The sequence below is a fragment of the Cardiocondyla obscurior genome, linkage group LG03 (genome assembly GCF_019399895.1).
Source record: "Cardiocondyla obscurior isolate alpha-2009 linkage group LG03, Cobs3.1, whole genome shotgun sequence".
NCBI lineage: Eukaryota > Metazoa > Arthropoda > Insecta > Hymenoptera > Formicidae > Cardiocondyla > Cardiocondyla obscurior.
Genome location: NC_091866.1, coordinates 538,129 through 551,710, shown reverse-complemented (window position 1 = coordinate 551,710; position 13,582 = coordinate 538,129). Strand labels below are relative to the sequence as shown.

Genomic DNA, 13,582 nt, shown 5'->3' with positions numbered 1-13,582 from the left:
TACTTTAAAATCATAAAATAAAATTATTCCAATCGCTCGGTCATATTTGCATTTCATTATAATTTCAGGGGAATTTGAAATTTTGCGCAAATGCAAATATTTACAGAACAAACTCGTCTTTTTCACAATATATTTTCGCTTTGACATAAATGAATATTAATGACAATTCCATTTACTGCAGCCGTGCGAATAAAACAAAATCGGCAGAAACTTGAGTAAATAAAATTCACTGCAATTCTGTTAAAATGTCGCTTAGAGCGCGAGCTTTGAAGTATAATAAAGTCGCGAAAGAAATCCAGATAAATGTACTCGGGGGGGAAAATGACAGAATGGCGGTTTGCGCATCAAAATAAATCGCCCAGCTGACGAGGCTGTGACTTTAATCCGCGGCTGGAAGTTTACGTGTTTGTAAAATCGCATCTTTAAAAGGTGACAGCGGTACTCGGAGTAAAACTGCACGTCAAAACTTGAAATTCAATCACGCTTTTCGGGAGAAAATTCGATTCACCAAAAATACCGAGGTTGCATTTGTCATGGAGACTTGTATGATCTCCATTTCGTTTCCATTCGATCCATTGGGTATCAAAAAAACAAAAAAAAAATTTAATCGTTGCAGATACGATCTCACCGCAAAATTATTATGAAAGCATCATGAAAGCTTCTAATAATAATATAATTTCAAAAAGAGTTTTAATAATTAAAACATATATTTTTATGATTTATCATTATTTTTCTAACATATTAGATATGTAATAAGTATGTATATTTAATATTCTCTTCATTAATAACTTTTAAAATTTTTCTGATAAAAAAATAATTGATATAAAAAAAATTTTAGCTGTTTTATTAATTTTAAATATAAATACATAAATATAATAATTTTGACGCTTGATTACATTTTTTTCTGAAACTCGCTTATCTCTGGACTTTTTCACGTATTCGAGGAAAGTTCCTTCTCGCGAATTGCCATGTGAAGACAAAGATGTCATTCACAGGTTAAATCAACATCAAATTCTTTTTGTTTTTACGTAACGCCACGACTTTTTCGACGGTGTCAATCGCGAGTCATAAGAAGACATTGAAAAATGCAAAGATGCCACCCTTGCATTCCGCTCATCCTTTCAAGATGTAAACTTCGGTTAGATAGCTTTTCATATCTTGGACGGTGCGGTGACGCGACATGAAAGTTCATAGGAAGACAAAGTGAGAGAGACCGTTCTTGAAAGCGTCTAACGCCTGAAATCGCTGTCTTTTAAAGAGACATTATATTTTCTTCGCGAAAAAAAATTGCATTTTCCACATTATGCAAACGCCTTTCACCCAGAAAAGACAATCAATTAAAATGGCGAATATTAAAAACGCAAAATATTGCGGAAAAATCCCACGGACGTGTCGCGCATAAAATATCATCGCGTAGGAAATGTATAAAGTCCATTTTATTATTTATTCGTACGCGTAATGAAAATATATTATATTTAAATTTTTGCATATACCTCTAAATCAAAATAAACTTACAAGTACGTAAAATTACAACGAGAGACGTTCGTGTATACTTACTTTAGGATAGTGGATCGGTATCGCCGACGTGTATTGGAAAGTTAAGCTTCCAGGGTATCCGTAAAACGGTATGGTCATAATAGGAGTATTAGAGTCATCGAAATAACCGAAGACCAGTTTAGTACCGCTGGGGGAAAACCAGAGCGCCTTGTTTGAGCTGAATACTTCCTCTGCAACGTGACAAATATAAAACGTTAGTTAATAAACTGTTCAATTCGCACAACACGCGTATTTCTTAACAAACATGAAGGTAGAATTTCGCGCAAAATATTACAAGTCCTTTCGCAAAATTATCGCACGACGGAGAGATGCTGTAGATATTTGAACATACATGAACTGCGTGATAAGTTTAGGCGAATTTACGAAAAAGAACGCTTTTCATTTCGTCGTAAACTTGCATATTCTAGTCACAAAGTGCATCCTCGATGCGTCGACGATGTGCTAAATAAAAGTGCAAAGAGACTCGTGGTGACCCTGTATATTCGCTCTCTCTCTCTCTCTTTCTTTTTTTTTTTTTATGCTTTAACGCAAGTAAAGTCGGTGATAAAAACCCGACGAAGAAAATTATTATAGATGTTATGCGTGTATCTTGCCGGCTTTACGACACCGTCGTATTTTTCTGCAGGCTGCCGTTAGACTCCGCGACATCGTTGCGCTAACGACGGGGCGAGAAATTGTGACGATCGTTTCGTTCTCGTAAAGCTCACTGGCGAAGTTCATTGAGGGACGTTACACCCGGAATATAATTATAGACCGCGCCAAGCGCGTGGGATGTATTTCAACTCGGGCTCCCGTCCCTTTTTGTATTTTGCTAAGTAAAGCGTAAACGAGAGAGGAAGATACTTCTGTCTGATATTGGCACCCTTGCACCATTTTTCTGCACCGTCGCGTAATCATTCCATTAGAAACTTGTACGTACGTTAATTGCTAGACTAACACGCGCGCGGTGCACATGAATTTCAATGCACGATGAAGCAGCCGGTCAGGAATAAAAATAATCACGAAAGTTGTAATTATCACGTCCATAATATTCGTTATTTTTCTATTAATACAATTTTATTTAATAAAACGTTATCGTTATCGAGAGGTAAAATTAACGACCTGAAAGTTATTGTAATAACCCTTTGTTACGTGTCTTTGTTTATAATGCCGTAAAATCTCCCTTTCATCGAAACTTTTTTTTGTCAGAAAGTAGGTTCTCAGAGCTATCGTTGCTCCAATATTAATTTCGCGATAAGCACTCGATTAAAGCGCTCGCGGCGCGTCAAAGCGCAAATCCGCGCGACGAGGCAACGAGAAGAATAATCAAGATCTTCTTTTTCGTAAAGTTCACAGAGAAAGAAAGTTCGGGCTGATCTACCGGTGCATTGCGTAATTATGAAACTCGACCGAGCAAGCAAATGTACTTCTGCTCCTTCCTCCCCTTCCATTATTACTGGATAAATAAAATGTTCTTCGCGGTAGACTCGATTAACTTCAAGTATTTCAATGTTTACGCGCTTACATCTTGGAAATTATACTTGTAAGATGAAAGATTCTTGATATCCCAAATGAGTAACCCGAGATTTATCACATAATTAAGCAAGATAAATTTAAAATTAAACTCATGGAGTTTTATTTCCGCGATAAAACGGACACGAAGCCGATTGACATTAACTCCGACTCGTTGAACGTCAAAAGAAGCATTTATTGCGAGTTTCTTTTTGTTCGCCCAGTTTCCGTTTCGATAAACAAAGTACAAATGAATGGGAAGGACCTCCTAGTTAGCGCCGATGTCGTTTTTTTTTTCCGCGCATTGTAAATAAGAATCTTTCGACAAAAGGAGACCGCCGATGGTTTGAGGGAAAATCGCTGATGTAATAAGTGCCGGGTTCATAGAGGGTGCAGAAATGTAGGAAAAGAGTTGGACGATAGAACCGCGAAGGAACCGAGCGGAAGCTCTTTATTTCGTTTCCTTTCGAAAGAGAAGTCGGCTCGCGAATGCAGTAAGACATAAATATATTCAGTTTTCATGCTCGGTGATAGTGTTATCGCGAGAGTGAAGAAGAGTAAACAGGTAGAAAAGACAAAAAAAAAAAAGAGGTAGAATCAAATAAATCTAAATTAACCCCGTGTTATGTACTCTCAGCGCGAAGGTTCGTAAAAGATAAAAAAAAATTATCGCGGAATATTTAATTCGGATAAAATGGAGTAAGCTCGAGGTAACGTGTTCACGGGAAGATAAAATTTCATTACTACCATGGGCCCTTGGTTTCGACTCTACAAGGTTTTCAGTTAAGGCTTTACGCCTATAAATCCACTTCCGGGAAATCAAAGGGGGGGAACAAAAAAAGAAAGAAAACGAGACAAGGTGCCAAGCATATTTTAAGAACGTCGACGAGACCTTTGAGATACTGCCGTTGAATCTAGCTCGCGAGACGAAAACGAGACACGAGAGTAGGATAGAAAAAGCTCTGTCGCTGGAAAAACTCGAAGGAGCAGAAGGCAACAAAGGGTAGAGCTGAGCGGAGAAAGAGAATGGGAAAACAGATCGCGCGCGGGGGCGGGATGGGACGGAATAGACGAAGAAATGCGGCGAGGAAGGAAAAGACTGCACAAAGACGCGACGCTGCGTTGCGCAGCTCGCTGGACGTGACGAGGGAGAAAAATATCCCGAGGGTAAAATTCCGGATGGCCGGCTCTGTGTACGCGCGTACACGAGCGCGTGTGCGTGTATCGCGACTAGGAAGGCGGGGTAAAAAAAAAAAAAAAAACCTTCCGGATCTGAATGGCACGCGAGGAAAAACGAACGACGTCGCGCACACCGTCAGGGAAGTTTTGTCGACCGATAGATCCGGTTTGGCCGTCCGGCCAATTACTTACGTCCGGTAATGTCTATTCGGGAATGAACTTTTTACAGGCGCCCGGGCGATTTTATTGAGCCGCGAAATGTCGACGTGACACACGTAAGTTCGAATGATACTCCCGACAGGCAATTTTTCGCCATTTTATTTTTATGAGAGTAAAATCGCGAAAGATAAGATAACGTACGCGCAGTAAATTAAACGAAAACGCCTAGGATTGTATTTGGACACTCGCTCGCGACCGTCCAGATCGCTGTAAATTGGATTTTCCAAGTTGCCATTGGTCAACAAGCGTTTGCGAGTAAACGTACGATCACAAATATTGCATCTTGAAAAATGAGAGAAGAGGGACATTCTATTTGCCTCCAAATATTTGGAGATATAAACCCGTTCGGGTGCGCAGCGGGATAAATATGTCATATAAAAATTATAGATTTTAAAATTATTTAAACAGACGAGAGCCGGCGCAAGAACTTGCAAATATTCAAACAAACGCGAAATGTTTGCAGTTGTGTTTCGCAAACACGGGAGCAAATATTATAAAATAATAGCTTTTAGTTGCTGTGCTTCATCACTGGAAGCAATTTTTTTTTTTTTTACACAATACGTGACGCGGCATATGGTAGGCAAGTGTATCGCACGCAAACGGAACGGGATAAATAAATCCTTCTTCGAAAAACTGCAAGATGAATTCGGAATCTTTCTTCGGGAAATATCCTCGCCGAGATTGTCAAATCGTATCGCTGAGAAACGAGATAGCGGCGCTTCCGAAATCAGCGGGAACGGTGGGAGGAATGTAAAATCACTCCTTGCGCTCCGTCGTGTTTACAGTTTTGCAACAGTAACGGCATATTCCCTGCATAGAATATAAATTCTGCCTCTACCGAGAGAGCATCCGCGCGCGACACCCGAGGCGACGCGAGCGGCCGCGACGAGAGGAGAAAACATTTCAGAATCCGATCAGAAATCGGGCTACCGTGAAGGAAAGGGACGGGAGCCATTAGCCGGTCCGGATTTGGAGGAAAGGATTTCGCCCAAATCCCCATCGCTCTATTAACGTCGTATTCACCAGTGTTGAAAGAAGTAGAAAGCACGGATTTCCATTTTGCACGGGGTGTATATCAGCGTCAAGTTGATCGCTCTCGAGATCTCTCTCTTCTTCTCGAACTAAATGACGATTCTGCAAATGCTTAATGCTCTGCGTTTACTCAATCGTAATCATTGCTTTAATTCACCGAACAAGCGTGAGAGAAAATTACGAGCTTAAAAATATATTTTTTTTTTGCTAGATAAATAATGATAAATAAATAAAATCGTGATACTCGCATGTCATCTCTGTGCGTTTTTCTTTTATTTTTTTCAAAGAAAGAAATCAAGTCCGATTGAGGACACTTTAATTTAACTTGAATTAATACAATAGAAGTATATTATTCACGCTTGCATTTTCACGCTCGCAATATAAGTTATGCTCTTCATCGTTAATCTCGTTACTGGAATATTTTTTGAGGCTTGCCGTCGAGTCACTAAGGGAATTTCGCTAATTAAATGTACTTGTAGTACAATAACTCGGCGGAAGACGAGCGTTATAATTGATTGTATAACGCGGCGGTGATGTGGACCGGATCGTTGCGCGCCCCGGCAAAACGCCTTTAATAATTAATCCGGCACGGAATGCACTTGACACACGGTCTACCTTCCGCAAATTTCCCGTACAGTTCGGGTTTTACTCGTTTGCCGAGTAATTTACTGCGGTATCACCATAACCGTAAGATACGACGTCTTTATCAGTATCTACCGCGTAACATGAATAATTTGTTCCAGGCGATGTGTTACATCGATATACTTTATCACATTTACGTTGAGATATATGAAATTTCCGTATGGGAAGTTATTAAGTAATCTTTCCCGTCTAATTAGATTAAAATTACATTAATAATAATAATAATATTAAAAAGTGTTATATATTAATGCATTATTCAGTTATTATTCACGTGCAATAATTTCTTCTTTCCGAACAAAAAAAAAAATAAGCAAATAAATAAAAACCATTATTAATGCGGAAAAGATAATTTTCTTACGTATCTGATTAAAAAAATAATTTCTTCGTGGTATACGCCTGTTATCAACGAAGCTCGTGGTCTGATGGAAACAAAATACGGGGTAAGAAGTCTTGACGCGCCTCGGGCGATGGTGTGACACTTTATCGACTCTTTCGCGGATGTTTGACTGTGTAAAAGCTCGAACAACAGCGCCCAAGCTGTACATAAGATGAAACGATTTCACATTGCCTGCGGTTATCGCGAATGGATTTTTCGCGGTGCAATAACCACAAATCTTCAAATCGATGCGCTGTCGTCGCTTTTATCACCGATAAATAAGACGTTATTAAAAACCGAGCGATGGAACAAACCTTTTAATTAAATACACTGAATATTCTTGGTATTTTTAGGTTTCTATTCTGCTTTTTTTTTTTTTTTTTTTAATTTTGGTTTATTAGATGATGCATAAAAATATTCTTTCGACGTGATCCTTTTCTCTCGTTTAAAGGACCCTCGTGACGCGACCTTTAATGTATGCCACACGTGGGTGATTCCCTAATTAATTGTCATTTTCGTATTAATTAATCATTGCCATTCGTAATGGATTTAGCACCCGATAACGTAGTCGGCAGTTTGTCACTAGTTCGCGCTACGGACACGTACGATGCATTCAAACGCATTCCAAACATGGACGTCCGATAGCATTTCCAGGACATTACGACGTCCACAAATACTCGGAGATGTCGGTGAGATATTTAAACAGCAGCGTACACGCCAGTGACACCCGTAAATTAATCATATTAAGCACGATTAGAAATAAATAATGGAATCGTCCTTCTTTCGCCGCGCAAGAAAGCTTTACCGTCAAATGTGATAACATAATTAAGCGCAACTCGTAATGTCTTAAATTCGGTAAATTACCCTTCTTGTCGATCTTTAATTTTATCGTTAGGTTAAATTCTTAGCTGTCTTAATTCCCGTGTCGTTATATTAAAGTTTGATATATTTTATTTTAACTTAAACTGGCAGTTACTTCCGTACATTTAAATCGCAAATTAATAAACGAATCGTTAGTTAGTAACAGGATACGAAGATGCGCACCACTGAGCGGATTTTCCTGGAAATACGTAACGTCGGCGGTCTTATTCATTAAAATTTACGCGGTTCATTATATCGTGATTCAGCGAATATCCTCATTTGTACCGTTTAAAAATGCGGGCGGGTTAAAACAAACTCAGTACGCCGCGGCTTTCGTTATTGACCGCGATGCGTGCATGCATCGCGATCGGCCTGGATTTCTGTGCGCTCCGAAAATGGACGGCCGGTGCGTTGTTTCGTTCCCCTTGATATCGCATCTGCATGCAGATATATCACCAAGTTATCAGTTCTCGGTAGAATCTACCGCGTCTCTCGTACATTTGCGGCCTCACTTCCGGTAGGAAAAAAACAATGTCGAGCGTTGCGTATGACGCGATTCGTCCACAACTTTCGCAATAAATCAACAACGGAGATTCGTAAATAATTTCTATCGTCTAATCCCCGACAGGTCACGCCGAGAGATCAATCACGGGATTTAGCCACGGAAAATAGCCATCGATCGATCGCGCGAAAGATCGCGAAAGTGAAAATTTCGAACGCGACAAGGATTCCGTAAATGAATTTTGAGAGGAACTGTGAATAATCCTTTTTTCCCTACTTGTTTGTCGTCTACTATAAATTCTGAACAACCGTGACCTGCGCTACCTGAATACTCAGATTTACGTCTCAAAATATTTTATCGTGTTTTATATTCCTGAAAAATTTTGTAATAAAAAGCATAAAATAAACAAGAGATAGAGAGAGAAAGAGTAAACGGGAAGAAAATACTGTAAAAAAAAAAAAAACTTTGCAACAGGATTGCTGCGTTGTTGATGGAAATCCAACGTCGTTAATTGAAAAATTCCCGACATTTCGATGGAATGATTGTAACGTAAAAACGCGCGAATAAATATGTCTGATACCGAGGGATGTGGATCTTCTGGAAACGAGAAAGACGACACCGTTGGCCTTGCCAAAGATATAGTCGATCGAATATACATGTAAAAGCATATCGGGCAATTCTGCATTTTAAATCACGACCGAGCTTTTTCCGCCGCTTTTCAACGGCGGCATCTGCCCGGCCCAGCTGCCAATAGCACAGGCGTTATGAATCCGACCAATTTGCCGCGTTTATCCCTTTAAATATGGGCTCGCGCCACTGATCCACTCGTTATCCCCGATTTCGCGATGCTAAGCGCGGTTTTTCAGCCGTCTGCGTTTTTATGCGGATTTGTCGGAAAAGCGTGGACGGCCATAACGAATACGAACAATAATAACCATCATCATTATCGCTCGCGATTGTTATTGCCACCCGTGGATTATTGCCATCGTTCAATGATAATGCCAATTTCGCCGTTCATTGCAACGCGCGACTTTCGAGATAGACCGAGGTTTAATCAGTAAAAATTTTTCAACATCAGCATCGTGGAATTATTTCGATTTCCTGAGTCCTCGTACGTTTGGACGTTTTACGGATAATACAACATTTGAATTTAAATATCGATCGAATGTAGCTACACGTGTTCTTAGCCAAGTCACTGAAGCAAATGAGAGAGTTGTATTTCCATCTTTATTTTACTTTTTCTGTTTTTTGTTCTCTTTTTCTCTCACACTTTTTTTTCTCCCATTTCTTCTCGCTTTTCTCGTGCTCTCGTGTGCGGAATCGACGCCGAGTTTATTATCGTTACGACATGCATATTCATTCCAACGGGCGTCACTCAGGATCCAAATCTACTGGAAGTGAGACCGTAACCGTCAAACTCACGTTGTCCCGCGGACTTACTTTTTCGATTGACGCTGATGAATTTTTACGTGCCTCATCCGTTGATTCACCGTTGTCGCAGCGCGGTAAAACGAGAAGCGACGTCTAAAGGGACAAGGCAAACGTGGAAAAAGAGCATGGTTGATGAAGGTTCAGCAATATGCAAACGCGGCCGAGCCCCAAGAGCATCAGCCACGCGAATTACAACGTTGAATATACGGCGCCTCTTTCGTACCGTGCAATATTACCGCGTCGCGCAAAATAAAAACCCGCAAATCCGATTAGTAAACAATATTTTAAGAGCTCGCGATATTTCCGACAGCTTGACTTTGGATCCGTTTTTAGTGAAATCGATAGATTTAATTTTGCAATCCCGCGTGACAGCAAATCCCTCGTCCGATTGTTCCCGCGGTGAAATTAAGAAGTACGTATCAGTTTTTAGTAAATTACACTTAAACGATAGAGAGAAGCCGGAAAGAAGGGTGGGACATGCGTGGAATTAAACTGCAAAATATTTTCTTCCCCGGCGAAAGCCCTATCAATTTGCATTTCTAATAAGCCATTAGCATAAAACTGTTTTCGTATTACTTAGCACGAGAAGAACGACATAAGCAACCTAACAACAAGGCGTTCTCGTATAATCTCACGTATCCTAGTTAAAGTTACCGGACGTGTAGTATCCACCGAATTACCTAACGCGTTTTCGCATGCATCGCCGTTCTATTTCATCAGTTGTTGGTTGCCTGGCATGCCAGGTCCACTTTAAACGGATGTTTTGTAAAAAATAAATAAAATATTTTTACGGCCGGACGAAGTCCGTTGTACGTTTTTATAAAAACAGATCCCTCAAAGGGATAAATGAAAAATATTGCGTGACTCACTGAATTGTTACCATACACGTGCGAGCACAATGAATTGCAACACTCTTTTGTATTCCGGTCTGATCGCAAGTGTATAAAGCGCGATATATCGAGATGCGCGTTTAGATGGACTTGCATTTTTAACTCGCAATCAGTTTATTCGTGTTACCTTTTTCAATCGTTTAGGCAAACAATTCAGTGCGGCGTGTACTCTAAATCGAATACCGCGAACGAAATTTAAAGCGGCATACTTTTCACGCGGAAAATCTGTCAACTGGTAAATAATTGTAAAGAGCAAATATATTTCTAGACTATGTACCTTCGTACACCCAGTCCGGTACTCCGTTGTAGATAGTCCCGAACACTCCCGTGTTAGTGATCTGATAGTCATTGGCCACCTCAGCCTCCGGTCTGTAGTAGATGTTATTCTGGTATACGTAGATCAGAGCGTTGTCGCGCGGCGCCCAGGTCGCGAGCTGCAACGGCGTCGACTCGTTTGCCGCCAATATCGTTTCCGTTCTGCAAACATACGACATCACGTTTCGTAATACAGCGAAAACAACGACTTGTAGTCATTTCTCGCGTGTCTGCCTTTTCCAAGGCGGACCACTCGCGCTTTTTACGCTCCGCGGAAAAGAAACATGACGTGCGCAGCCCTCCCGCTTTTCTTCATGCCTTCCTATTTCACGTTTTCCCGTTGTAAATAAAATGTTCATCAGTCAGTATCTCCCGAAGGAGGTTGCGCTTTCAAGGACGGATGGTTACGGTAAAAATGTTACGAACACAGGTACTTTTTACTACTTTAGTAACGAAATTACGAAAGAAGAAAATGCAGTAAAAGCCAAGAAAATATATACATCGCCGTTTTAAACGAAGAAATGAAAAATGCGGCGAAATAAGTTAAGTAGTAGGGTGGGAACAAACATTTCATACATTTTGTATCTTTTGATTTCGCTAATGTACCGCCTGATGTACGAAATGCCGCCACGCTACGCTTTTTAAACAAAATGATTTTTTCCCCCAAATTATCCACGGGATAGAAAAAAAAAATAAAATAAATAAACGAATAAAAATAAAAAAATAAAATAAAAGCAGAAATTTTAGTTTTCTTCACGAGTCCCGATGTCAGCCGGATAAATCCGTGGTTGACAACGGGATCGGAATCGAAATTCGGGTTTTATAAAGTTGAGAGGGGCAGAAAGACGACGTTAAGCGCCTCCGGATCACGTCCACGTTGTTATTGCTCGTTGCTCGCGACCGATCGCTGCAACCAACAATGACGTAACCGAGTCCCGGTTGAACAATGCTGTAACTCCGTATGATTTTAGGCGGTGATCTAGTTCGAAACTGCCGAACAACCCAACGTAGCTCCGAGTGAGACATTACTGTAGCGTCGTATTGTCATAGTAGCTTTGACCGCGGAAATATAATCCGCGCCACAAATTCTTCGTCAAAGGTCCGATATTTGCACAATAGCCGGTGATTATTACCGACGAGGGAACGATCAAATAATACGGCAAATAAGTAATTACTCGGGGAATAATTGCGATTATAATTCAGAGATGCAATTAACATCAAAATAGGTCCGCCGGTAGCGTATTGTTCCTGCATATTGATAACTATGTAGAAAACCATATTATTGATGCTTTCAGCACGACGCAAACTATTATGGAATAGTATGTTACCGTTGGCGATAAATTATCCCTTATAATGCCACCGTGCATTAATTAACTTATTACTCGTGCGATATAAAGTTACGTTACAATCATTAATACAGTAGAATTTTTTCGAATTTTAATAAATTCTTTTTTTTAAATTGTGTAAATACGTTAATTTTTTGTGTTCTAGTCCCTTTAATCGCGCAATCTCTTTATTCAATTAAATTACATTTTTTTTTTAAAGTAAATTATGTTCCATTTTTTTCTTATGCGTTTAGAATTTTTTCGTAAATTGTATATAATTAAATTTAATTATCGATAAAAAAAAGGATACTTATATATATATCTTTCATTTTTTTTTCTATTTGATGTTCGTAATTTACAATTTTCTCGTAAATTGAGTTTTGAACAGGTAATTTCTGTCGAGACTAAAGACCTCCGCGCTCGTTCGCGATTAGGAAGACGTTGTTTACAAAGGGCTTGAGAAAAGCCGATTAAGGGAAGTTGATTTTTGCCCTCGTGCATCGTAAAAATATCATTGTAGATCCTACAGTGTAAACGATGTAAATTGACGCAAAACATTCCATTTGTTGACTCGAGTGCCAAAGCCTTAGATTCAATGAATATAGTCGCAACTTTAATTGACGCTTCTAACCGTACATCGACAGAGACCCTAGCTCTTTATTTAATCGCGTTATTGTACTAAAAACGTTTCAACAAACAAAGTTGAATATTTTACTCCTTTGACGTCGGATTAAGATTTAAGATGTTTAGCAAGTAACTAACGGTGAGATATTTTACCACGCGCGACAGGTATAAATGAAAACGGCGATGCGACACGTTCACTTCATGCTCGTCATTGTTATCCTTTTTTTATTCATTTTTTTTTCCACTGTCATTTCGGATAAAAGTTTTATCTATTTTGGATAAAAGTTCTAAAATTGAGATCGGGTTCTGATATATGGCAGATTGCCAACTCCGAAACGTTCGTTTCCGCATACGGAAAACTATCGGAATCCATTCGCGTACAAACTATTGGCAAATACATTATCGAGAGAAAACGAATGAAGTCAGTGAACCGCCATCTCATACGCGCCGGTCAAGAGATCAATTAAATAATTGCGCGGAAACAATGTTTTTCACGAAGCATTGAAGCTTATTCTCGCCGGTTGCATCCGGGGATCTCTTAATTCGTCGGAATTTCTCGTAACATTGACATTGTTAACAAATATTTTGTTAAATCGAGCGAATCGGGCGGCTCGTTTGCAATAAACGCATTTCCGAAACTTCGACATTTAAATGAGCATTACGCTTGCAAACGATCGTTGCATTTTCACCGCGCTCTGCTTTCGACTTTTTACGAGAACTTACTTTCATGGAGATTCCAATCTATAAAAGAACTTCGAACATATCGTGGAACATGGGAGTTTCATCTTACGTTGCCGCAATATGTGCCCACAAATGCATATGTTCTCGGATACGTTTTCCAGATGCATGTATACTTATGTATACATTCGAAAGAGAATAGAAAGAAAATGTTTAAGAGGGCTGGGACGAGACGAAGAAAAGGGGAGCCTCCTTCGGTGTAGACAGTAAAATCGGAACCCGTTCGGATATAAACCAAAACGTACACCGCGCATTCTGAAATTGATTTTGTGACGGCTTCTGGGATTACAGATAGAACAAACAAACACGTTTACGATTATGTAACCATGTATATGCATGCGCGTGGAAAAGGAAAATCATATGAAAATCATTTGACATCCACGAATGCTTCGCAAAATCA

General features: G+C 39.7%; 1 protein-coding gene across 9 annotated transcripts in view; it reads right to left on the bottom strand.

The window, feature by feature from the left end:
- The window catches only part of LOC139113851 (venom dipeptidyl peptidase 4), a 248,684-nt gene that overhangs the window by 28,850 nt on the left and 206,252 nt on the right, over positions 1 to 13,582 (bottom strand). For all 9 annotated transcript variants that reach the window (XM_070675285.1, XM_070675287.1, XM_070675281.1 and 6 more), the window contains 2 exons: positions 10,458 to 10,657; positions 1,558 to 1,727 (listed from right to left, as the gene is read on the bottom strand). In XM_070675285.1, the coding sequence (XP_070531386.1) occupies positions 1,558 to 1,727; positions 10,458 to 10,657 (370 nt within the window). The remainder of the gene's footprint in view (positions 1 to 1,557; positions 1,728 to 10,457; positions 10,658 to 13,582) is intronic.